The sequence below is a fragment of the Balaenoptera musculus genome, chromosome 11, assembly GCF_009873245.2.
Source record: "Balaenoptera musculus isolate JJ_BM4_2016_0621 chromosome 11, mBalMus1.pri.v3, whole genome shotgun sequence".
Classification (NCBI taxonomy): domain Eukaryota; kingdom Metazoa; phylum Chordata; class Mammalia; order Artiodactyla; family Balaenopteridae; genus Balaenoptera; species Balaenoptera musculus.
The window spans coordinates 57824771-57851418 of record NC_045795.1 but is presented as its reverse complement, the minus strand read 5'-3'; the positions used below and the strand labels follow the sequence as shown (position 1 = coordinate 57851418).

The 26648-nt window shown below is 40.4% G+C and overlaps 1 protein-coding gene across 2 annotated transcripts in view; it reads right to left on the bottom strand.

Annotated features, from left to right (window-relative positions):
* ANO10 (anoctamin 10) overlaps positions 1–26648 on the bottom strand; it is a 236878-nt gene that overhangs the window by 191840 nt on the left and 18390 nt on the right. For both annotated transcript variants that reach the window (XM_036870648.1, XM_036870649.1), the window contains exons 5-9: positions 16144–16263; positions 13253–13822; positions 11794–11849; positions 9331–9405; positions 6245–6427 (exon numbers count right to left, since the gene is read on the bottom strand). In XM_036870648.1, coding sequence (XP_036726543.1) covers positions 6245–6427; positions 9331–9405; positions 11794–11849; positions 13253–13822; positions 16144–16263 — 1004 coding nt within the window. The remainder of the gene's footprint in view (positions 1–6244; positions 6428–9330; positions 9406–11793; positions 11850–13252; positions 13823–16143; positions 16264–26648) is intronic.

The following is a 26648-nucleotide window of genomic DNA, read 5'->3' as shown; positions in this document are numbered from 1 at the left end:
AAAACTATTCATCATAATATTTTAAAGCAACATGAAACATGAATATTTTAAATTAATAATTAAAATTATCATTGCTGCATCTCAGAGTCAGTCTTTCACCAAGATATGCCTACTAGGCTCAGTAGCTGAGAGCTTTAGTATAAGTCAGATTCTATTTCTAGTTGGTTTCTTTTTTTATTTTATATTTTACCAAAATAGAAAACACTCAAACATAATTACAGAGTACTGGGGATGGCAGGAAGTGCTTCTTCCAGATGCTCTGGATATTTGGATGAAGTATGAACCCAGGGATTTTGAGTGAGTTTCACTGGCTGTTTGCAAGGCTTGCCAAAGAGCAATGCCAAACACATGTGCTTTGGGAGCTGGCAGGTTGACGCTCAGCTGGGGATTCAGTGGTGAGCAGTTTCTAAACAACTCTTTGGTTGCATTTGGCTCTAGAAAGAATTTCCTTATGTGTGCTGCAGCATACGGATGTGGTTTTTAAATATGCCCAGCAATACAGCACTGATTTACTTCTCTGAAGAGTGAAGAAATCAACAGTGAAAATCTTAGCAATCAAGCCATTTTTACCACAAGTCGATCTTAAGAAATCCTGATAGCCTATGCTCAGCTTTCAAAATTGTGTTGTTTCAGCTCGTAAAATAAAAGGGTGAGCCTCTGCAGAGATGTGTAGACAGTTTCTCTCAGATGTACCGAGAGCAGCCTCCAGAAGCCGCGCAAAGGTCTTCCTGGCCTTTTTAGCATCCAGCACCCAGGGAGCCCCTCCCCCCCATTCTGTGTTCCCATCTCACGAGCGGATTCGGAGGGTAGGATTTACATGGTAATTCTATCAGTACTTTCACACTTTTGAGCACTTTGGGGTCAGTCAAGTCAGCAAACCAGGGACGTAACCCAACAGCAAGAAGGAAAAAAACAATGCAATTTTAACAAAGTAAACAATCACATACTAAAAAACACACTAAACAAGACACTCTACCCCATTGGCTGCAAGTTGGAAAACACCAACTTACTAAGACGATTCTAAGAATGTATGAACACAAAGTTTCAGGCTCCAGGGGATCCATCCCACTGGCCCCTCGCACCACCCCTGGAGAAACATCACGTCTCAGAGCTCCGCATGCTGAGTGTGTGAGGAGGATAAAGTACAGGGTGAGGGCAGCAAAGCAGCACACAGGCAGCAGGGGCTGGGCTGTTCTTTTCCTAAAACTGTTCTTTATGCAACATTACACTGAGCACCCGCTCAACGCCCGGCTCTGCATTAGCAACAGAGTTTGCACGATAAATAACACAGGGACCCTATCCCAGTGACTGAGAAAGGAAAATTACTAGCAAATGGCACAAACCCTAAACAGAGTATTAGCATATTCAACATAACAATGTAGATAAAAAAAATACTGAACAAGTGAAGTTAATCATTTAAATGCAAACATGGTGTTCCATTAGGAAACTTACAAATATAAATGAAAATATTAATTAAAGGAGAAAACATGATGATCGCCACAGAAGCAAAAAAAATATTTTTTGATAAAATTCAACGTCATCCACAATAAAAACTCTTCCCAAATAAGGAAGAGAAAAAAAAAACATTCTTAAACTGATTAAAAAGTTACCTACCAAAAACACGGAACAAACATAATACTCAACAGTTAGAAAAAAAAAAAATCAGGAACAAGATTCCTGTTATAACTACTTCTGTCCAAATTGTATTGAACATATTAGTGAGCCAAATAAATAAATAATACAAAGTATAAGGACTGCAGGAAGAAACAAAATGGCCATTAGTGAAGGGGGTGGGGAAGGGAAGGACTGAGAGTTTGGGATTAGCAGACGCAAACTATTACATATAGGATGGATAAACAAGTCCTACTGTGTGGCATAGGGAACTATATTCAATATCCTGTGATAAACCATAATGGAAAAGAATATGAAAAAGAATATATATATATATACACATATATATATATATGTGTATATATATAACTGAATCACTTTGCTATACAGCAGAGATTAACACAACATTGTAGATCAACTATACTTCAATAAAATAAAAATAAAAATTAAAAATCAGCCTTTTTTGGCCACAACATGTAGCATGCAAGATCTTAGTTCTCCAACCAGGGATTGAATCCGCGCCCCCTGCAGTGGAAGCACAGAGTCTTAACCACTGGACCACCAGGGAAATCCCTAGCCATTATTCATTTGTAGGTGAAATAACTGTGTACATAGAAAACCTAATAAAATCCAAAAAAATAGGAGAATTCAGCAGAGTTTCCGGATAAAAAAATACAAAAACCAACAGCATTCCTATATGCCAGCAACAAACGATTAGAAACTATTTTTAAAGAGCTACCATTTATAGGGAATAGGATAGTCTTAAAGAATCTACCACAGATAACCTATTCAACACAAAGTGTAAAAGAACCTTTGCAAACTGTCTGTCACCCAGTCAATCACGTGATCTAACAAGGCAGCCCCACACAAGGGTCAACCTGCCATCAATGCCTCCTGATGGGGCACAAAGGAGGTATACCTCCAAAACTGCTGAACTTGAATCTTAGGGAGTAACAAATGGGACAAATCCGCTTCACAAAAGCTAATGTTCTGAAAAACAAAAAGGAGTGGGAATTATTCTAGATCTGCAGTTTTCAAACTTTCAGGTCTCCAAAGCCTTAAACTCTTTAAAATCACTGAGGGCACCAAAGACTTTTTGTTCATGGGAGTTAGTATACCTAGTGTTATTTACTGTGTTAGAAATTAAAACTCAGAACTTAAAAAATATTTCCCATTGATTCATTTCAATAATAAAAAGCATATTAACATTAATAAAGTATTGTTTGAAAAATCATTACATTTTCCAAAACAAAAAATGTCTGGTGCGGAGAGTGGCGCTCAATTATGTTTTTGGCAAACCTCTTCAACGTCTAGCTCACTAGAGGGCAGCTCATTTGCTGTGTGGCAACATGCTGTTCTGGTTGGAATACTGATCATGAAAATTCAGCCTCACGCAGCTATGCAGTTGTACGTGAACTGTTCCCAGGAACGGAACAGCAGTGCACAGTGAGATCAGAGGGGCTATACAGCCCTGGCCCTGTGGCTGGAGGAACAGGGTCGGGAGACCCCAGTGGATCACCCCTAGTGGAGACATTATGGAGAATGTCTTTTTCTTTATACTCTGTCCTACATTTTCCAAGTTGTCTACAGTAAGTAAGCAAGTATGACTTTTTAGAATCAAGTTTTTTAAGTCTCAAACTGCTTTTCCCCAAAGCTTGGCAACATTGTTTTAGATTCATATATAGCACTCAGGATGAGATTACAGAAAATACAATTTTAAGCTCATTGGCTTCAGTGAGGAGAAAAACATACCCGGAGGGAAGGATGAGTGCATAGCAAACGACGATCTAGAACAAATGAGCCCCCAAAGCATCTCCCCCTTTCCAAATATATGGGGAGAGTTGAAATAGAAAATACCTGATGTCATTTCCACGAAGAGAGTAAAGGAGGAACTTGTAGGAGATGAGGAGGGAAAAACAGTCAGATAACGCGGGTCCCTGCAAGCAAGTTAAGTTACTAAGGAGAGGCACTCACTGTTAACCCCAGCATTCACACACAGACCCAAGGCCTGCGAGAGAAATTAGTATACTATTTCCTTAACTTCCTATCAGAGAGCCCGTGCTGAATAATAGACTCTGAAGAGAAAAGCAAAGTCTTGAATCTTGTCTCTGATTTAGTCACCAGGTGATTAATAACACAGAGCTTCGGACTTCCCTGGTGGCGCAGTGGTTAAGAACATGCCTGCCAACGCAGGGGACACGGGTTCGAGCCCTGGTCCGGGAAGATCCCACATGCCGTGGAGCGACTAAGCCTGTGCGCCACAACTACTGAGCCTGCGCTCTAGAGCCTGCGAGCCACAACTGCTGAGCCCACACACCTAGAACCCGTGCTCCGCAACAAGAGAAGCCACAGCAATGAGAAGCCCACGCACCACAACGAACAGTAGTCCCTGCTCGCCGCAACTAGAGAAAGCCCGCGCACAGCAATGAAGACCCAACCCAGCCAAACATAAATAAATAAAATTAATAAATTAAAAAAAATAACACAGAGCTTCATCTGCCTATTATTAACGTGAGAAAAGCAGTGCCTGCCTTACCTTCCTTCATAAACGTATTATCAGATATCATGAGATACTAAAAAGGTAAGATGTAAGATTTTGTCACCTTGTCAGCATACATTCTTAGATGAATTAAAACAGCTTTGAGAAGGGCATATTGTCTGTATTACTGTGTACCATTCGCTGAGCCTGAGGAAGTGGGGAGGAACTGGTCTGGAGAAGACTGCGAGCTTGGCTCTGGTCACTTTAGGGGACGATGCTGTCTGCCCAAACGATTCAGAGAAAAAGAAGAGCTCAGAGCGGGTTCTCATTGACCACGGGAAGAGAAGCAGGGACATAGAGACGACAACATGGAGAAGAATTATTTCAAGAAATTGGCAAGGGCAGGAAAGAGACAGGACAAAAATAGCCGAGGACGTGAGGGGTTTGCTTGGTTTGAAACAGGAAGGGGAGAAGGGGGAAGCAGGAAACACGGGAGCTCCAGGTGGGCCTGGGGCAATGAGAGAGGGGATGGAATAAAGCACTCAGGGGAAAGAATGGTGGTTTAGTTTCTGTGTGAAAATGAAGGGAAAAAATAAATATGGCCCAAAATACTACCCCCCAGAACAAGTGAGGAAAGGATTCTGACACTATGTGAATTAGACTGACTTGTAACCCACAGTAAGCCAGCACTCGATCAACATTGTGCCCAAGTGCTATTTTCTTTAACTCTTAACTGCCCGCGTGTGTGTTTCTCTGATACTTCATGTATAAACATAAAAAGTGCTGCTGGTCAAGATATGCTGTAAGTATATACTTTGAATCATCTTCTCCCCCAAACACAGCAATAATAGAAAATGCTAGTGCATATATGTTTATTTTAATCAAAAGAATATCACCACTCAAAAACAAAAAAAATCAGCTGCCCAAGCGAGAAATGGAACAAAGTACAAGATAGTAATCAGAAGCCTGGCCAGGCTTCCGTCCACAGGCTGGCCATGGTGGCCAGGATCTGAATCCTTAGGGCAGGGGAACCAAAGGCACCCCACTCCTCTAGCGTGTACCTGGAAGCAGGCTATTTGAGCAAAACCACAGGTGAGAACAGTGGTCCCCTACCCTTAAAGGGGCCTGAAAAAAGCCACAGCTGCTGCCCTGGAACTACAGCTTGTGTCAACAGCATGCTACCTGCTGGCTCTGCAGAATCTCCACCATCATCACAAGATGGGATGCGAGCTCTGGGCTACAAACTCCTGGTTCTGGACTAGGGGCTGGGGCAGAGGGGACTGCAAAAATAAGACAGAGAGAAGAAAGCAGGGAGAGAGAGAGAGAGAATAAACTCCTGCTCAAGATAAACATACAAACTAAAATTCTTAGGCATACAAGAAAAACTATGAAAGTCAGCCAAGAAATTCAGGAATCAGGAGACTCATTCATTCATAATGAAAACCAAGACTATGAAAGTTTAACAATAATGGACCCTCACTAAAGGATCTATTTCACTAAGAAGAATATCACACCCAGAAGGAAGGGGCAGGATATAAGAAACAATGACCTAAAGCAAACATGACCCCAACACCTGACCCCCTCAAAAGAGATATACCGAATGTAGTCAGAACTCAGTAAACATTTGCTAAATACATGTTTAGGTTTAAGAACCTCCAATGACCTACTTGGAGTTCCTAAAAATAATTCAGAAATTCTGTCTTAAAAGAACTATTTTATATTTACCACAGCACTACGTAATTTAAACTATATTATAAATTAATCTTCAGATTAGCATTCCACTCTTAGCGATGGGCTTCAATTTTTTCTTTCAGTTTACAGTGTCCAGAGCAAACAATGGCTCCACAGCCATCTCACCTCTGCCTTGCTCTGCCGTCTATGAAACATTCCCACCACCCTCAGCAGAGCAGTCTCGTAATTCACTGGACTCATCCTTTGGATGTTAGGCGTAACTTCCGGTTCAAGATACCAGCATTTTGAATCACAGTTCCATCTTTTTAACTTTAAAGTAGTTCATGGTAAGGAAACTGGCTGGAAAGCACTTACAAAATAGTCACACCTGAGACAATGAGTGGTTACTTATTTGTTGTATATAGTCTGGACACGACTTATTCACTTTCAATCAATGTTTAATTCAGCAATATTCAAACTTACCAAGTAAGTTCCCATTTCCTTTTCCAGAACGACCTGTTCATATAATGTAGCATCGATGTCTGCCTTTAAAGCCTGCACCTTCTTCTTTACCTTCACATGCTGCTTCTTTTGGAGCCAGTAAGGAAGAAGAGATTCTACAATTTGGTTAAAGATCTGGGAGGTAATCAGGAGAGTAGCCAAGCTCTAAAGAGAAGCACATAAATGATATTTGGCAATGTGGCTTAACAAAACCAAAGCATGTGTATAATTATGCAGTAAAAAAAAGAATCTTCAACAAATAGTATACTATTATGTTATACAAACTAGTATTGGAAAAGCTAGGTGTTAGAATGATGTTTCTAATTTATTGGTTTTTTTCTCAGGACAGACTAAAATACAAAAAGATTATAATACAAATAAGATTATAATAAAAAACTGGTTATGAGTCGGTAGGAGAACAAATTAACTTGAAATTGTGTTTTTTATTATCTCATCCTGGCTGCAACATGTGAGTCTAAATGATGTCACCAACTTTGAAAAAGTTTAGCCACAACTTATTATTATAAAATTAATATATCCTCCCTCACTGTAGAAAAACTTAAAAGATAGAAAAAAAAGTCACCCTTAATTCCACAACCATGTCAGAACCACTACTAACATTCTAAATATTTTTTTTAATTAATTAATTTATTTTTTGGCTGCACTGGGTCTTTGTTGCTGTGCGCAGGCTTTCTCTAGTTCAGGCAAGTGGGGGGCTACTCTTCGTTGCAGTGCACGGGCTTATGGCTGCAGTGGCTTCTCTTGCTGCGGAGCACGGGCTCTAGGCGCGCGGGCTTCAGTAGTTGTGGCTCGCGGGCTCTAGAGCGCAGGCTCAGTAGTTGGGGCGCACGGGCTTAGTTGCTCCGCGGCATGTGGGATCTTCCCAGACCAGGGATCGAACCCGTGTCCCCTACATTGGCAGGCGGATTCCTGACCACTGCACCACCAGGGAAGTCCCCTAAATATTTCTTTATAATCATATGTAAAAATAAAAGTAGAATCACCCTATATATAAACAGCTTTGTAGATTTCTTTTCTCACTTACTATATTGTGAGCACTTTCCCATGTCATGAATAATTCTTTTTTACTTAGCTCATGCACTGTTGTTGAATGTAAGTATTATTCCCAACCCCGACTATTATAAATGCTGCTCCTTACTTAACGTACATGAATCTTCGCCCCATCTCTGATGATTTACTAGGGATGGATTAACGTTCTTGGCAAAGTTGCCCAAGTAGTTTCCAGAGGTACTGTGTCAATTTCCACTTTCCCCAGATAAGTATCAGTGTTTCCATCACAAACCACCTTAGCTGATATTAAAATTCTATGTTTTAAAGAGACTTACCCCGTCCCCCTGTCCCCTGTTAAATAAAGGAGGCTCTCTAAAGTATGAGAAATGAGGAGTCATACCCCACTAATACAATAATGGTGGGATTGGAAAAGGTATGTACATCTAACCTATCGATTTCAAATGTAGTATTTTCAAAAATAATTTTTTAAATACTAAGAACACAATATTTACTTTTATGCAAGCTCTTAGAACCGTAACTACAAAATCTTTTAACTTTCTCTGTTATACAAATTTTTAAATTCCTTGAAAAATGACCCCAAGCTCTCATATAAAGATTAAGAAGCCTAGGCTTTGAGACTCTGCTCACTAACAATCACAGTATATTAAAGCCAGGAAGGAAGAGCCCTTACTGGTAGGTGGCTCAAGTATAAAAAAGAGAAATTAGAAAGCAATAATTTATTATTCACTATTATCATGTGATCCAGAAATGGTAACACAACAAAATATGTCATCTTTCTTAAACATTTCAGAAACGATACAGCAGTGCATAGGATCTGCTGGTCTCTAAAGTTCAACAACTTATTAATTTAAAAATGAAATGTGTGGGACTTCCCTGGTGGTACAGTGGTTAAGGATCCTGCTGGGGCTTCCCTGGTGGCACAGTGGTTAAGAATCCGCCTGCCAATGCAGGGGACACGGATCCCATTTGACACCATCTCCCCTGGTCCGGGAAGATCCCACATGCCGCGGAGCAACTAAGCCCATGTGCCACAACTGCTGAGCCTGCGCTCTAGAGCCCACGAGCCACAGCTACTGAGCCCATGTACCACAACTACTGAAGCCCAGATGCCTAGAACCCGTGCTCCACAACAAGAGAAGCCACCGCAATGAGAAGCCCATGCACTGCAATGAAGAGTAGCCCCCACTCGCCGCAACTAGAGAAAGCCTGTGCGCAGCAACGAAAACCCAACACAGCCAAAAATAAATAAATAAAATAAATAAATTTATTAAAAAAAAAAAAAAAGAATCCACCTGCCAATGCAGGGGGCATAGGTTTGATCCCTGGGCTAGGAAGATCCCACATGCCGCAGAGCAACTAAGCCCGTGCGCCACAACTACTGAGCCTGCGCTCTAGAGCCAGCGAGACACAACTACTGAGCTCATGCACCACAACTACTGAAACCCACGCACTCTAGGGTCCGCGTGTCACAACTACTGAGCCCACGTGCTGCAACTACTGAAGCCCGCACGCCTAGAGCCTGTGCTCTGCAACGAGAAACCACCGCAATGAGAAGCCCGTGTGCTGCAACGAAGAGTAGCCCCCACTCACCACAAGTAGAGAAAGCCTGCATGCAGCAATGAAGACCCAATGCAGCCAAAAATAATAAAATTAAATTAAATTTTAAAAAAAAAAGAAATGTGAAAGAACTATTTAAGGTTATACCATTACCTGAGACACACACAGAAGTTCAATTAATGAACACATTTTGCTGTTAAAATTGCTCTTACAAGCTTTGATATGAACTCTATATTTGATTTTGTGCTCTACATGATTTATTTTGCAAGTTGGTTAGCTTCAACAAATTTCTTCCCAGTTGAGTATAATCCACAGTGCAATTGCTAATGGTTGTTTATTTAGAATTGGGCTTAGAAGTACACAAAATTTAATAATTTTATTTATAAAGATAGTAATGGGAAGACAATTATATTACCTGAATATAGGAAACCACCTCTAGAACCTAAAAAATTGATACCTTTCTGTTTTTTCACACTCACCTGACGCAACAGCTTCATATCCCTCAGGACAAAGGCAATGTAGAAGAGTGAGGCAAAGCAATTTAAAAAGTTGAACTGCCGAAAAAAAAAAAGATAGCAATATTTAATATTGCATCACAGTACTTCATTACAACTATAAAAATCGCATTTAAAAAACGTAATGAGGGACTTCCGGTCCAGACAAGGTGGCCTGGACGTGTTTCTCCTACTCCCCCTCGCTAAGCACATCTACGAACTCGAAATATCGCGAGAGGCAACCAAAGGAGAGCTCTGAAAGGTGCTAAGAGGAAGAAGAACAGGTTTGGGACCCCAGGGCTGAAGGAACAACACAGCACCAGCGCATCTTGCGTCCCTACTACTTTCTTACAAAAGAGAGAGTCCAAGGCCCAGCATCTCCCACCCCCAACCTAGTAACCCAGGCAGCAGGGAGGCACATTCCTGCCCAACCCACTCAGGAGTCCTGACAACAGGCAAGCCCAGCAGCACTAACAGGGAGACTGACGAGGACCCCCACTAACAAGCTGCGAGGGGATGTGCTCTCCCTCCCTTCCGCCCTGCCACTCCCCTGCCCCACGGAGAGATACCGGGTGGGGTGGCCAGGCAGCACCAGAAAGGAGGGCCCTGCCCCAACAAGCAGTCCAGCCCTGGAAGCCTCTCTGTGCCAAGGGACCTGAGATCCCCACGACCCCCAGAGAGACGCCTAGGTAGCCGAGGGGCACTAGCAAGAGAGATCAGCCAGAACAACCAGCCTGGCCCGGGCAGCATCTTTGTCACCACGGGCCTGAGACTGCCCCGCCCAGACACATGGTTCAGGGGTAGGGGTGCGGGGAGTGGGGTGGAGATCCCACCACAACAGGTGCCATTTCTTCAAGTAGTTCCCCTGCTCAAGAGCCTGCCATTGCCCCCAGGACTGATGGGTTTCCTTCCTGCCCCCCCAGCCGCACGCTGGCTACTTCCTCCTGTGCGGCATCACTTTCCGAGACAAAAGACTGCTCTGTGCACAGCATGAGCACTTCATTAGTGAGGGAAGGGGGAGTCACTGGAGAAGGGCATATTGTCTGTATTACTGTGTACCACAGTGTGGCCACAGGGTAGGGGGAGGTAGGGGTAGGGACAGGGGTGCTGAGTTAAGAGTAGAAGTTGAAAAGCAAAAGCTCGGAAGGCTGAGAAACGCTCTCCGCACAAGACTGAAAAGGAAGGGAGAGACCTAGCACACACAGTGGAGGACGAACAGACTCTAAGGGATGAGTCTCTTTACAAGACAGTCACCTGATGTTGTATCTGGCACCATCAGAGAATAATCAAGTCTTACAAATAACTAAATTCTTTAAGACAAATGGAGTGTTTTACCTCTAAGGGCAAAAGCTCCATATTGGGATCTTTTTGGATGAAGCTTTTAATGCATTACACGTTCCGCTGCTTGTTTTCTCACACAGAGAACGCAGAACGGAACATCCTTGCTGACTCAGCACCAACATTTTGAATATAAATTATTTTACACGGCTAGAGTGAGGCCTTCGGAGCCTTTTTAGATATGGATGGCCACTTGCCCCTTTTCTCATGTCCAAATTGCTGAAACTGTTGAATTCTCATTACCTATTTATGAGAGGTTTTCCATTTCCTTCCGGGCTCTTGCCTCTACAAATTTACCTACTTCCAGAAACCTAATCACCTTCCTAATGGTGGTTTCTCATCTTTTAAGGATGGAAAAACGAGATAAATAAGCTTCTCAGAATGACTTCTACAGCTGGAACAAAGGCTCTTTCTAAGCGAGGGCCTGGGAGTAAAGTACATGGACGGGGTTAAATCAATTCCAGTGGATAGTTCAGAGGACTCTTTACGCACTCTTTCTTGATTCTCAGCTATGTTACAGACGGCTGAGGTAATCTCCGGATAAACAAGGTGATTTCAGGCTGGTACCTCTTTGTTATTTCTAATAATGGTGGGAAGAGGCATAATGTGTGTGCTTTTATACAAACAGCAAGCAGGTTACACAGTGCCTTCCCTCCATTCCTTTCCTCCTACTCTTCAAAACATGCTGGGAACCTCTTGGACTTTGGAAATTTCTTAGACAAAATTTTTAAAAAATAATAATTTAATGCTCCATCACTAAACAGAAGGTGGATAACTGGAAGACTTGCTGAAAAATGAAACATTCAAACCCAAGTCACCGAAAGGAAAATAATAGAAACGTGTCTATAAAGTAGTTTTTTTAAATAATTGGAAATTGGCTATAATACTAATTTCTACGTTTAAAGTCTTATACCGTGTGCACATTTGTAATAAGACTGTTGAACGTTTATGTAAACACACATTAATCAATCCTTGCCTACTTGGACAGAGTATATTAACTACCTGATACCTTAAATCAGAATCAAGTCTTCATATTTATACTCCTAAATATTAAGTAGTATGTGTTAGTTTCAAAAGTACAATGGACTTGGATATAAAAGATCTACTTACCACTAACACTTTCAGAATTAGGTGGTTCTGGTAGGCAGATTCCAATCTGTGATTCTCTAAAATATTAAAAAGGAGAGGTAATGTCTCTCAGGTAAGAAAGCAGAATGGGAGCATTGTCATGAAGTAATGTGAGACTTGTGCTGAGGGCAGAGATGTTCAAAAACAGAGCCTCAGTCAGTAAACGCGCCAGGCTACTGCTCACCACCAAGAACATCAAACAAAAAAGAAACTAAATTTAAGACACATTTTTCAAGATACTGCAATGGCACCGTGGTCCGAAATTATTTTTTAAATATTACTGCAATAAAGAAATGTAATAAGTGTTGGCAAATGATCCCACAGATACCAGAAAAAGACCCTGCATCAGCGGTAATAGTAAAACTGAGAGCAACCTCTAAAGAGTAGGGCAATAAATAAAGTTTATAAGGATTATCTTAAAAGGAAACTCAAATTTCCACCCTAAGAAAAGGAGACACTGTGCAGGTCCCAAGACAGCAGGGCAAAAGGACAAAAAAGGAAGATTCTGAACAGAAGTATCACCTTGCACAGAGAGGCAATGTTAGGCTGACCTGGATTTGAACCTCAACTCAGCCACTATCTGACCTTGGGCAAGTCACTTAACCTCCTGACACTCAGCCTCCTTGCCTACAAAACAGGGCTGACACCACCCTCCTCCCAGGGTCACCGTCAGGATTAGACATACTACCAAACCCCAGCACCAGCTCAAGGGAAGCACTCAATAAATGGCAGCTGTCGTTATATGACTAATAAAAAGAATTTAAAATACCTTTCTGGTCCACGAAGTTAAGGCCTAGACTTCTTCCTAGGGATTAATATAGCCTATTTATTTGTTTGAATGAATAAATTAATTAATGAGTGAATGGCCCATCAAGACCTTTTCAAAACTATAACCAAGTTCCTCTTTCACTACAGAGACAGACAAGAACACCTGCCTTCACTGAGTTCAGTGGCAGGCCTCACAAAACTACACAACTGGTTTTCAGATCCCAGACATAGTTCTTTCAGCCAGAGTATTGTGGAGATAATTCAACTGATTTTATCCTTAGCATAAAACACGATATAGTATTAGCAGCATAGGTTGGACTAGCCTGGCTCTACCATTTGCTGTCTAAACTTTGTTAATTCTCAGTATCTTTAGCCATAAAATCGTGAAATAACTTCTATTTCATGGTGTCCTGAGCAGGTGAAAATGAGGAACTATGGATAAAGTGCTTAGCAGGGCACCTAGAACATAGTAACTAACAATAAATGAGAGCCGTGAGAACCGTGACCTGGAGATCATCAGAGCTCCCAGAGCCGATGACTTTTCCTTATGTCTCTAGAATGAGCCCAGAGCAACAGCTATCTTCTTTGCAAGGTAGCGGTTACATGAATCCTATGATCGAAGCAATATTTCTTACAGGCAAATAAGACATAAATTCAAAGCATTGAGTCTTACCCCATGAAGTTAAAAACTCGGCAGCATATCGATAGAGGCGGTTCATGATCTCAATCACGATGGCATAGATGATGCTGGGCACATACAACAAGATACTGGTCCACTCGGACCTGCTGTTCTCATGTAGATCCAAGGCCCAGGCCTCCATGTCAAAGTAAATCATCATGACAAACAGAGAGGAATAGAGACAGAGGCACACAAACGGCAGGGAGACCAGGTAAATGCGCAACTGTCTCTTGTAGCTGGGGTACAGTGGTTCCTCCCTGCCGGTGACGGAATTGATCCCCAGGACCCCGTGATATCCTGGCCGGGGCTCCTCAAACTGTCTCTTCATGACCAGGGTCCCCCACCTGTAGGTCATACTGGCACAGCCGCGCTTCCACACTTCCAGGATCACTGTGGACCAGATCAGGTTGAACGAGGCGAAGACCACATACTTGTCATAGTTTTCCCACACAAACAGGTAGTAAGGTAGCCCAAGGACCGCCACAGGGATTAAGGCAAAAGTGAAATATTCCAAAAATCCAAAGTAAAGAGCGATTGTTTCTCCAAAGTAGCCACGAATACTATCTACAACGAAAGGCAAAAAAGGACCTTAAGTCCCGACTGGCAAAGACTTGATTTTTTTAAAAAATCATTTCAAGTAAGCTTATTTACTTTTTTGCTTAAGTGGGGATCATTTAAAACCCTTATTTCCCAATCGGTGTGTGATGGTAAATCCATCCTCCATGAAGTATAGAGACCTCGCTTGTCTTTATAGCAATAAGCCTGACACTTCCCCCAGCTCAGGGCTCAGGCCACAGCTGCTGGGGCTGCTTCGGGTCTGCTTCTCTTCACCTTCTCATCTGGTGGATGCCTTCTTCACAAGGAAGAACTCACCTCGGGCTCATCCTCAATCCCCAAGGTCCTAGTTTAAATTCAGCCGTGGCCAATGAACCATCTTAATTTGGGGGTTTACTTTATGCTCCCCACTTTTCTCTCCCTTTAATACTGGAATTATAGAGGTTATTTTCAAAGAAGACTCCTCATCCACAGTATCCTGCTCCCCCCTACTCAAAGCTGTAAACTTTCATCAATATGTCATGGCAAACTTTTCAATACACTGAAGAAAAATTATTCAAAAGCACAAAACAATATTCTACACATTAACTTTTAGATTACATGGAATACATTTATCTATACTTTCATATAGATAAATGCACTGGGCAGAAGAAGGGCCAAGCAACATGAGCCAGCTAACCCAAAAGAGGTCATGAACACCGTGTCCTTTGCTGGCCACATCTACATGGGTGACTGCCTAGATTGTAAAAGCATCTTGCACTGGGACCAAGGTGGGATGCAGGGGGTGAGGGAGGTATAATAGAGTTAGTATTTCTTGGTTAATTACATGAAGTTAAAACATTGTGTTTTTTTCTTTTTTTTTTTTTAAGATAATGTGTCAGATCAGTCTATGTGGATGGTTTAGAGTAAACAGGGATACTATTTTCCCCTATCCTTAATTCTTCTACTAACTCAGGAGCATGTTCAAACAGTGGGTATGATGAGGTAACGTCAAATCAGAATCAGGTTACAAGAGAGGCCGCGATAGTGAGAGGCCCACGCACCGCGATGAAGAGTGGCCCCCGCCTGCCACAACTAGAGAAAGCCCTCGCACAGAAACGAAGACCCAACACAGCCATAAATAAATAAATAAACAAATATTAAAAAAAAAAAAAAAAAAAGAATCAGGTTAAAAGATTAAAAAAAAAAAAAAAAAAAAAAAGCCACTCATGGTCCTGGGCTCCAAATCAGACCACCTCTCTCTTTTGACCTCAGGGAGAAGTTCAAAATTTTCCTGAGCCCCAGCTACTATCTTCAGTCCCAGCACTCCTAGAGGCCTCTAAGCCACTACCACACCCATGCTCAGCCTTCACCATCAACTCACTTTTTCCCCCTCACTTTCTAAGAAGTAGCTACTGGATACGGTCACTCACAAGACCTAGAGGCAATATTTAAATTTACTGCCACCTAAATGCTAAACAAGGTGAAAAAATGTCCTAAGTGTAACATAAAATGACTATTACATCACCTGGAACTATCAAAAACAAACATTTTTCCTTTCAAAGAATACAAGAAAAAATTCAAAATGCAATTTCAAAATTTGACCTTAAAAATGATTTATGTTCACTGTTACAATATTATAATAATTGTTTTCAGAAATGGCAATTAGAAAGAAAATTTGAGAGGAATTCCTTTAAACAAAGTCAAAAAGGCAATGTCCTTTAAAGAAAAACTGACAGTAATGCTTATGGTGAAAACTACCATCTTAAATATAATCCTTATGCTTAAAAGACATAACTGAACCAAAAAAGCCTGAACATCCATATTGACAGAAGTTTACACAGAGTAATGCTCAACACACACCGAATAAATTAATGGTTATTCTTCTAAGTGTCTTAGAGAAAATGGACAGTTCCAGTAATGCACACCAAGATCCTTATAAACTACCTCAAAAGATGTTTAGGCCTGCTAGTCTGCCACTAAGAATGAGCGCAGCTTGGCCCACTGATTAGCTCTAAAGAAACAGAAATTTTCAAACACAAAATTCACGGTCAAACTAGATTCTTATAAAGTATGTTCTACAACAAATCTGACACGTACTCATGAAGGCCACTCTGGGTTGCCTGTATCGTTGGTGAAATTCAGTAACAGCCTGTAATTCCGTTCATCTAAAATGGTATCAGAAATAAAATAAACAAATAGGTCATGTAACCCCTCTATCCTCCTCACCAATTTTTTGCCCACATGCAGCTGGTGAGCCCTACCCAGCACAGCGTTAAGTATCTACCCAAGAGGGATACCACCACTGCTGCATCTTCCTCTTCTCTAAGAGAGCAGGCGCTGACACATACCTATGGGCTGATACTTTAAGGTAAACCGAGTATACCAGGTGTCCTCCAGCTTCTTCAGGGCTTCGTTGTCATGCAGTGGGAACACCTGAATCACGATGCCAGACGTCAGCAGCCTCCTCACTGTGGAAGGAACAGGTGAGACGGGTTTGAGATTGCTCATGATACGCTTCATCAAATGCTACCCAAACTCTCCAGGAAGAGAGAAGGTCTACACAGAGATCAACGCTATCCTGCCTGCTCCCAAGGTGTGTATTCTTCTGTTCTTCAGAATGTAAATATCTTTACTATTTCCTTTGGCTATGAAAGCAATACAAGTCGATGTAAAATTTTAAACCTTACAGAAAGGCACAGGTTAGAATTTAGAGAGGCCCCTTGTCATTCTCTCCCTTCCACAAAAACATAACCACTGTAAATAGCAATTCAGTGTATAAGCAGACTTCAAAATATACATCCATAAATATTTATTTTAGAAACAAAAGGGATCATTCTCTACACATCATTCTGTAATCTTCTCATGTAGTAGTAGTATATGATGAATATTTTTCAATGACAATATAAATAGAACATGAATGACCTTTTTCACGGTATCATAATATTCCCTTGTATGAAGTACTATAATTTAACTAATCCTCTATTGAAAAATACTTGTTTCCTTTTTTCACTATTATAAATAATGTTAAAATTCTTATACTTATAACTTTCCCCACCTGTCTACTATTTCCTTGGTACATACACTTAGAAGTAGAATTGCTAGCTCTAAGAGCAGAGCATATGTATCTTAAACTTGGACACATATTACAAAACAGCCTCTAGAAAAAATTTTACCAATCTGTCCTCTCACTACAGTGAAGGTAAGAGAATGTTCAGTTCCTTTCGTTGTTACTGATCCTGAGTACTTTCAAAATCATTTTTACCTTTTCTAATCTGCTAACAAAGGCTTACATTCACAAACAGCAAATATCAAAATAAAAAAAGACTTCCTGCTTCAGCAATTGTTTGGTATGATTTTAACACTTGTGCACATACCTGGGAGATGAGACAGGCTGGGACCTGGGACCCTTTACAAGAGTGTTTGCACCTGGACAAATGTCTCCTCCAGCAACAGAATACAAAGAAATTATAAGGGACTAAAAACTACCTTATGCAGGCCAAGTGCAGTTGGGGCAAACTATGGAAAATAAGATTCAAAAAGGCCACAGACCAACTGCCACTTCTGAGGAGCTGGGAGCAAAAGCAGAGTACTGCACGTGCCCCCTGCACACAGCACCACCAAGCGGCTGGGCAGACAACCTAAGCCACGCCTCCAGCCTGACCCACCAATCCGCCCCCAGCCTCACCCTATTTAAGGGACCACCTTGTACCTCCCCCCACCCCCGCCCCCCAGGAACAAGCAAGGGCACCTGTTACTCTTTTTAGTTCCCTTGTGCTGCAGCATCAGTACCAATAAAGCCTTCCCTGAATTTCATCTGGCCTCTTCACAATTTCTATTGATTGAAGGGTCCAAGGTTGGTTACAGAGAGACAAACAAACTTAACCAAAGACAATATCCCCTAGTGATAATAAATGAAAACGGGGCATTCTCTCATCCAAAATTATTCAGAATGACTCACTGGGTAGACAGGTCTTCAGGTCTTTAAGAGGAAATGTGCTCAGTTCATGGAGAACTCAAATGCATGCCCTGTGCCATATGTGGGGAGATGCAGCACTTTCCACGCAAGTTCCTAGCAGCTGTTTTAATCAGCTCATCTCTTCTGAGGGCTGCCTTCCTTATCTCCTACCTACCTTGTTCCCAAAGACAAGTGATGCGCATATCGGGCAGTAGGCCCTTCAATGAGGACGGCAATAAATATCTGCAGCGTGGAAGAGAAACATGATTTAAGTATCTGATGTGCAAATACTGCATATAACAAAGAGAGATGGTATTCTCAGGACAGATGCCCTATTATAAAATCTTCAGAGTAATTTAAAAGAAAACCTAACTTCTCAGAAATGAAAAAAGGATAATAAAGAGGAGATGCCTGATACTAACAGTAGGAAAAAATATCAATATTATCACTAGGGGATATTGTCTTTCGTTAAATGTGTTCGTCTCTCTCAGATATGTGCACAAGTGTTAAAATCATACCAAACGACTGCTGAAAGCAGGAAGTTTTTTCTGATTTTGATATTTGCTGTTTGTGAATGTAGGTCTTTCTTATCAGATTAGAAAAGATAAAACTGATTTTGAAAATACTCAGGAAAAAGTATGGATCTCAAAAAAAAAAAGGATTCTTAATAGATGGTTCTTCTTACAACTATATCTCATGCATAAGTTATACAGAGGAAAAAAGTCTTAAAAAGCTAGGGTTGTGATAAAATCCCTCTTCTCAATAACTGAAAAAGGTATATACTCAAAATATCAACAACTAGGGTAAAAAGGTGTATGGTTTAAGTTATATCAGCCTCTGGTGCTGTCAAGTCCATTTTTAATATATTTTTTTAACATCTTTATTGGAGTATAATTGCTTTACAATATTGTGTTAGTTTCTGCTGTATAACAAAGTGAATCAGCTATACGCGTACATATATCCCCATATCCCCTCCCTCTTGCATCTCCCTCCCACCCTCCCTATCCCACCCCTCTAGGTGGACACAAAGCACCGAGCTGATCTCCCTGTGCTATGCAGCTGCTTCCCACTAGCTATCTATTTTACATTTCGTAGTGTATATATGTCCATGCCACTCTCTCACTTCGTCCCAGCTTACCCTTCCCCCTCCCTGTGTCCTCAAGTCCATTGTCTGTGTCTGTGTCTTTATTCCTGTCCTGCCCCTAGGTTCATCAGAACCATTTTTTTTTTAGATTCCATATATGTGTTAGCATACGGTATTTGTTCTTCTCTTTCTGACTTACCTCACTCTGTATGACAGACTCTAGGTCCATCCACCTCACTACAAATAACTTAATTTCGTTTCTTTTTATGGCTGAGTAATATTCCATTGTACATATGTGCCACATCTTCTTTATCCATTCATCTGTCGATGGACACTTAGGTTGCTTCCATGTCCTGGCTATTGTAAATAGTGCTGCAATGAACACTATGGTACATGACTTATTCTAAAGTATTTCGCTGGGTTTTTTTGCAGCTAACATGAGTGAAAGTCAATCACCCACACTGGTTCTGATTCTTAGCTCTTATTTAGGGATGCAGAGCTGTACCTTATTCTTCTATTACTATCTTTTCCAACTACTGTATCAAGTTTTTGAACTTTGGACTTATAACATCTAAATTATTATTTTACTATTTCTAAGCTCTTTTTAAAGAAATGACTCCATTCTGCTATAGAAAACTTTCCAGACAAGCATAAAAAGCCACTTGTATACCTCTAAAAGTAAGGCTGAAAACTGAGGGAATCAGAATATAAAACCGCAAGTCCTAAATTCCTGGGCTTCTCTTCACCATCAATGCCAAAAGCATGGTTCTGGTTTCAGCTTCTAAAAATAGAGGTTTTTTTTTTTTTTTCCAATCCATCGACTTTCTCATGTCAGTGAAGCATGTAATTAACCTGAGCCTTACCTTCAAAGGAAAAATTTGATGCTGTGCAGGCCTATTTAAAGAAAGGAACGATTCAAACCAAGATTCCTTCCTTTAAGAATGCTGAATGATCTGCTGTCAAGAACTAGGGTTATAACTATTACAGCCATTTAATAATTAGCGAAACTAACCAAAATCTAATTTAAGGGAGACTGTGAGTAGCCTGGCTTATGGTAGGACCCTCTAAATTAAATAATGCAATAACAATACTAACACAGTCTGTTTAACATGACGTAAAAGTAAAAGCACAAATCCCTCCCACAACTCCTTCCGGCGTTTCTGTGCAGCAGGGAGGGGCGGGTCATGCTGCCTCCACTCCAGCAGAGGGGTGATCAGCGCCGACCGGGAGCGGAGGCCACACAGTGAAGACAGAGTCCCTCTGCCGCTGCAGCCGCTGCTGTGCCCAGCACCCCGCCCAGGGCCCGCCTGCATCTAGCTCTCAGCTGTGAACAGACCAATCCTGTCTTAAAGAGGAAAACACTGCTTCTCAGGGATACCTGTGTTTTCAAAATACATTTTCATATTCCTGCATTGTTTTCAACCCTGCTTAACATAAAGACTGCAAGTATGTACGTGGCAAAACACAGTGTGTGTGGAGATACACAGATATAGATATATAGATATATGGTGCTGTACCCGGCCCTAGACACATACACACACACACATACATCGATGGTTTCACTGTCTTATACACAAGCCTGCTACATGATATTTACTTGACATCCACTCTATTATTCTCATAAGGTCAATAAATAATTTTAGAAGACAGATTATATCTGACCACTCTAAAAATCTAACCATTTGTATATAGAAGATATTCAGAAGTAGTTACTGTAATGTTCTAAAAGAGTAGCAATATAATATTAAAGACCTACCACGAGACTGCCATATCCCATCAATCAAAACATCAGAATCATCTGATACACACTTTGAGACAGAGCTTTTACCTAAGCTAAATCATATCCCTTAGGATAAAGTTAATATATAAGAAATTCTCTGCTCCCTCAACTCTTCCTTCTAAAGAAAATCTTTCGTTAGGTTATTTCCATGACTATTAACTATTAGGAATCAACAGGCAAAGGCAGTCTGAGGTTATGAAGAGATCATAGCTCACACAGAAAACTGGAAAGGAGATGCCCCTCAATGTGACCGCTGATGACTAAGACACACGTATAACCAATTCCTAGTTCTCCACGTGTTTGCTATTTGATGGAAGAGGGGAGCTCTGAAGTGCGGAGCTCACAGCACCGTCAACTGCCCCTGGCTCGTGTTTAAAACCACGCAAGTTGCTCTCTACTTAATGAAAGCTTTCCATCAAAACACAACATTATGACAAATAAAACTATAATCATTGCGTGTAAAATTAACTTAAACCTAAGATAAAGGAGAGTGTCTCTCATGAAAGCCCTGGCCAGCTCCATTTCTATGGATTAACTTCATGAAAATCTAGGATTTTAAGTTACTCTAAGTTCCATTCATTCGAAAATTTGCACTCTGAAAATAGTTCACACTTTCTGCGTATACCATTCCTTCTTCAACCAAATATTATGATCACACTTTCAAAGACACAGAGGAAGAGAATAATGCAGAATTTCAAAATCCAGACTTCTACAACTTTAATTTGATTCTTATCTCAGATGGCATACAAAATTTCAAACGATCCCGACTGAGATGATTTTATTGTTTTCATATTTATTGCAAAAAAGAAAGAGAGAAGAAGGAAGGGAGAGAGGAGGGATCCTTGATTACAAAAGCCTCATCCTACCCACAAGAAAGTTATTTCTATTATGGCTTCAGGACACCAGACTGGCTACCTACACACCCAAGAGAAATCCATTTACATATTTTCGGCAAGGTTTTCGTTCAGTGAAAATGTCTGTCTTTGAAGCAACTGGGAGCACTTGGGAAATTGCTGCTCCTGAGTCCCATCTGATGAAAGCGTACACTCACTCTTTAACAGGTGGAAGCAGTGGTTTCCACGTGATGGTCTGATTAATGTGATGAACAAGAAGAAACGAGATGCTCACGTTGACAACTAGGACAGTGCCTTAGTCGGCTTAGTCTTTTAATTGATACACGGGCCAGCTGTGCCTGACAACATGCCCTCCCACCATGAGATTAAAAAAAGATTTGAAATTTTGGAATGGCACCAAACAATGGCCTAAAAACAGAATGTGTAACTCCTGGTAACAAATGGTGGCAGAAAGACACCCCTGCCCTGTTCCTGTTCATGACGCCAAATTGAAAACAACAAAGTAAACAAGAAGCATAAAAGGAAACCCCACCTTTGATGACAGTAGAACAAAAGAAAACAAAACAAACTATAAACTGAAATCACAAACTTTGAAAAGTGGCCTTAAAAGTCAGCCCAGGGTAAGCTAAGAGCACCCGTGCCCCTGCAAACCAGGGCCAGCAGGCAGAGGGCAGGGTTCTCCTGGACACTGAGGGGTGGGAAACCACTGTCCCCTTGCCCAGAATGAAGGCAAAGGGGACGCCTGGCAGACCCCTGAAGTGTGTCTGCTCCCTGCCGGGCACCACAGCCAGACAAGAGACACGAGGCTGGAGGAAGGAAAGCGGGGGTCTGCCGTCTTGGGAAAAGAGCTGCCTGCTGGAACCCAGGGATGGAGGTGAGCAGCTCAGGAGCTGTGGGTCTTGGGTGGCCAAAGACAGACCTAAAGGCCAAACCCAGCAAAAACTCCTGATAAGAAACAGGGCTCCATGGAGGCTCTAAGACGACTCAAGGAGAGCACACTGCCAGCAAAATCCAACCTCCTGCCACCACAGTTCCCGACTGGAGGCCCCCAACATCCCCTCTCCCCAACACACATACTTCCTCCCAAAATAGCTGGTCTGAAAAAAATAGGGACTCATTAAAAAATAAGTAAACACCACAAAGAAACTGGCATAGAACTATGCAAGAATACAAGGGAAAAAAGGAAGACCATTAAAAAAAAAAAGGCAGAGAGGAAACATAGCAAAAAAAATTACAGCATAAAGCAATGAAAAATTATGGAATTCTTCAAGGAATTAAAGAAATTAAAGCAAGCCACATCTCTGAAATTAAAACTAGAGGAAGACCTATCAGAGCTGAAGGTGGGAGCTTAGAAAAGGAAAGTAAGAGAAAAATAAAACTACTATAGATACAAAGTCAATAAAAGCTACTGAAAAAGGAAAAACTGAAAAAATAAAGCCAGAAAATGGTGAAGAAGACTAAGAAAATTACATAAAAACTTTAAAATATTCCAGAGAATATGTAAGATTCACATATATATAATTGGCATACCTAAAGACAAGAAGAGAGAAAACACAGCCAAAGAAATCTTCAAAGGTAACTGAAGAAAATGTTTCTGAAATCATGGTAATCTTTAATCCACAAATTGAGAGAACATATGTCCAAAAAAAACCTGCTACAGAATAATTAATATCAAGACATATGCAGACAACTGGAAATGCAGACAAACAGGAATGATGAGTACCTGCACTCAGATTTCCAGACACCTCCTAAAAGCCATACAGGTCAACAAGGAAAGCAAGCAAAAGCATCGATAATACATGTCTACAGTATAACTCAGACACAGGGGAGACTACAAAATGCAGTTTACATATAAGTCAGGCAGTAAAGAACCGACACACTCTCAGTTCCCGAGTGTATGTGGGACATTTTCCAAGATAGACCGTATGTTAGGTCATAAATTAAGCCTCACAGATTTAAAAAGATATAAATCATAAAAAGTATCCTCTGACCACAGCGGGATGAAGTTAGAAATCAATAACAGAAGGAAAACTGGGGAATTCACAAATGTGTGGAAATTAAACAACACATTCTTAAACAACCAGTGGGCCAAGGAAGAAACCACAGAGGAAATTAGAAAATACTTAGAAATGAATGAAAACAAAACACAGCATACCAAAACTTATGGGACACAGAGAAAGCAAGGCTAAGGGGGGAATTTATAGCTATACATGCTTATATTTAAAAACGAGAAAGACCTCAAATAACAACCTAACTTTACTATTAAGGAACTAGAAAAAGAAGAACAATCTAAACCCAAAGCTAGCAGAAGGAAGAAAATAAAAATGATTGGAGCAGATATAAACAAAATAGAGAATAGAAAGATAATAGAGAAAATTAAAGAAAACAGAAGTTGGTTCTTTGAAAAGATCAACAAAATTGACAAATCTGGGGGCTTCCCTGGTGGCACAGTGGTTAAGAATCCACGTGCCAATGCAGGGGACACGGGTTCAATCCCTGGCCTGGGAAGGTCCCACATGCTGTGGAGTAGCTGGGTCCATGCGCCACAACTACTGAGCCTGCACTCTGGAGCCCATGAGCCACAGCTGCTGAGCCCGCTCACCACAACTGCTGAAGCCCACATGCCTGGAGCCCGAGTTCTGCAGCAGGAGAGGCTGTGACAATGATAGGCCCGCGCACCGCAGCGGGGAGTAGCCCATGCTCGCCGCAACTAGAGAAAGCCCACGCACAGCAACAAAGACCCAACACAGCCAAAAAAAAAAAATGGTATAGATGAGCCAGTTTGCAGGGCAGAAGTTGAGACACAGATGTAGAGAATGGACATATGGACACCAAGGGGGGAAAACTGCAGTGAGGTGGGGATGGTGGTGTGCTGAATTGGGCGATTGGGATTGACATGTATACACTGATGTGTATAAAATTGATGCCTAATAAGAACCTGCAGTATAAAAAAACAAACAAAACAACTAATACTAAACTTTCATTGGGTTATTTGTATGGAAATATGTTAATATAAATGTTTCAGACATTACATGAAATTTCTAAAAATCTTATATTTGTATTTGTATGGAAATATGTATGGAAATATGTTAATATAAATGTTTCAGACATTACATGAAATTTCTAAAAATCTTATATTTGTATTTGTATGGAAATATGTATGGAAATATGTTAATATAAATGTTTCAGACATTGCATGAAATTTCTAAAAATCTTATATGTTCTGGTATAATGTTATAAGTAATAATCCTAGTTATTACTTTAAAATGTATATCTCAGAAATAACTAATTTTCTTGTCAACTGCATTATTATGAACTTTCATCAAATCTTTAACCGTGGTCATTTTTAAGTCTTTTGTCATTTACAGACAGTTCTGGGTGTACTCTGATGATTTTGCAAATATGTTCCCATAAAAGGGTTTCATCTTCAAGAAATTCATGGAAAAGACTCTGACAAGTACAGGTTTCTGGTAACTGACTGTACTGCTGAACTGAATGAATAAGCATTTTCAGAACTCTAATGAAAAACTGATGAACTCATAAAAGTGCTAACAAAAGATCAAGATGAAAAAAAAAAATTAATTACATGGGACTGAGTGAACTGATGAGGATAAGTATAATTTTTGCGACTTTCTGTCTGAATTAAAAAAAAAAAAAATCCCACAAGGACTCAGAGACAAAGAATATACAAATCAATTTTCACTGCAAAGTAAAGGAGCTGTTACAGTGGAGGATTACTGGACTGAATGTCAATATTATGACATAGTATGAGTGTGTTTCATGTTTGGTAATTGCAATCATTGTTGCTTTTGTTGTGGTCATCCATGTACAATGCTTGGTGTCAGTCTATTTATCTCTTGTAAAAATAAAATACAGTGTGTGTGTGTGAAAAAAAAAATAAAAATAAAAAAATAAAAATTAAAAAATTAAAAATTAAAAATTAAAAAATTAAAAAAAAAAATTGACAAATCTTTAACTAGATGAACTGAGAAAAAAAGAAGACATAAATTACTATGATCAGAAATGAAAATGGGGACATTACTACTGATTCTAAAGAAATAAAAAGGATTGTAAGCGTGTACTATGAACACTTGTATACCAACAAACTGGATAGCCTAGATGAAATGGACAAATTCCTAGAAACACAAAACCTACCAAGACTAAATCAGGAAGGGAGAGAAAATGTGAATAGAACAGCCCTACAAGTATTAAGGAGATTGAATCAGTAACTAAAAATCTCCTAACAAAGAGAAACCCTGAACCTGATACCTTCGCTGGTGAATTTTACCAATATTTAAAGGAAAACTAATACCAATTCTTCTCAAACTTTCCCCAAAAATTTAAGAGGAAGGAACACTATTAATTCACTCTATGAGGCCAGCATTACCCTGATACAAAGTCAGACAAAAGCACTACAAGAAGGGAAAACTACAGACCAATATCCCTCATGAACACTGATGGAAAAATACTCAATGCTAGCAAACTCAATTCAGCAGCATGTTAAAAGAATTATACACCATGACAAGTGCGATTTATTTCTAGAATGCAAGGATGGTTCAACATACTAAAAACAATCTGTGTAATATACCACATTAACAGAATGAAGGGGGGAAAAACCCACATGATCATTTCAATTGATGCAGAAAAAGCATCTAACAAAGTCCAACACTCTTTCGTGATACAAAAAACACTCAATAAATGAGGTATAGAGGGAAACTACCTCAACATAATAAAATCCATCTATGAAAAGCCCACAGCAAACATCATGTTGAATGATGGAAGAATGAAAGCTTTTCTCTAAGATCGGAAATAAGACAGAGACACCCACTGTCATCTCTTCTATTCAACATACTATTGGAAGTTCTAGCCTGAGCAATTAGGCAAGAAAAAGAAACAAAAAGCATCCAAACTGTAAAGGAAGAAGTAAAATTATCCCTGTTCACAGATGATATCATCTTATATGTAGAAAACCCTAAAACTTCCACAGAAATACTGTCAAAGCTAATAAATGAAGTCAGCAAAGTAGCAGGATACAAAGTCAACACAGAAAAAATCAGTTGCATCTCTATACACTAACAATGAACTATCTGGAAAGGTAATTATGAAAAAAATTCCATTTCTAATAGCATCATAAAGAATAAAGTACTTAGGAATTAACTATGGAGGTAAAAGACTTGTAC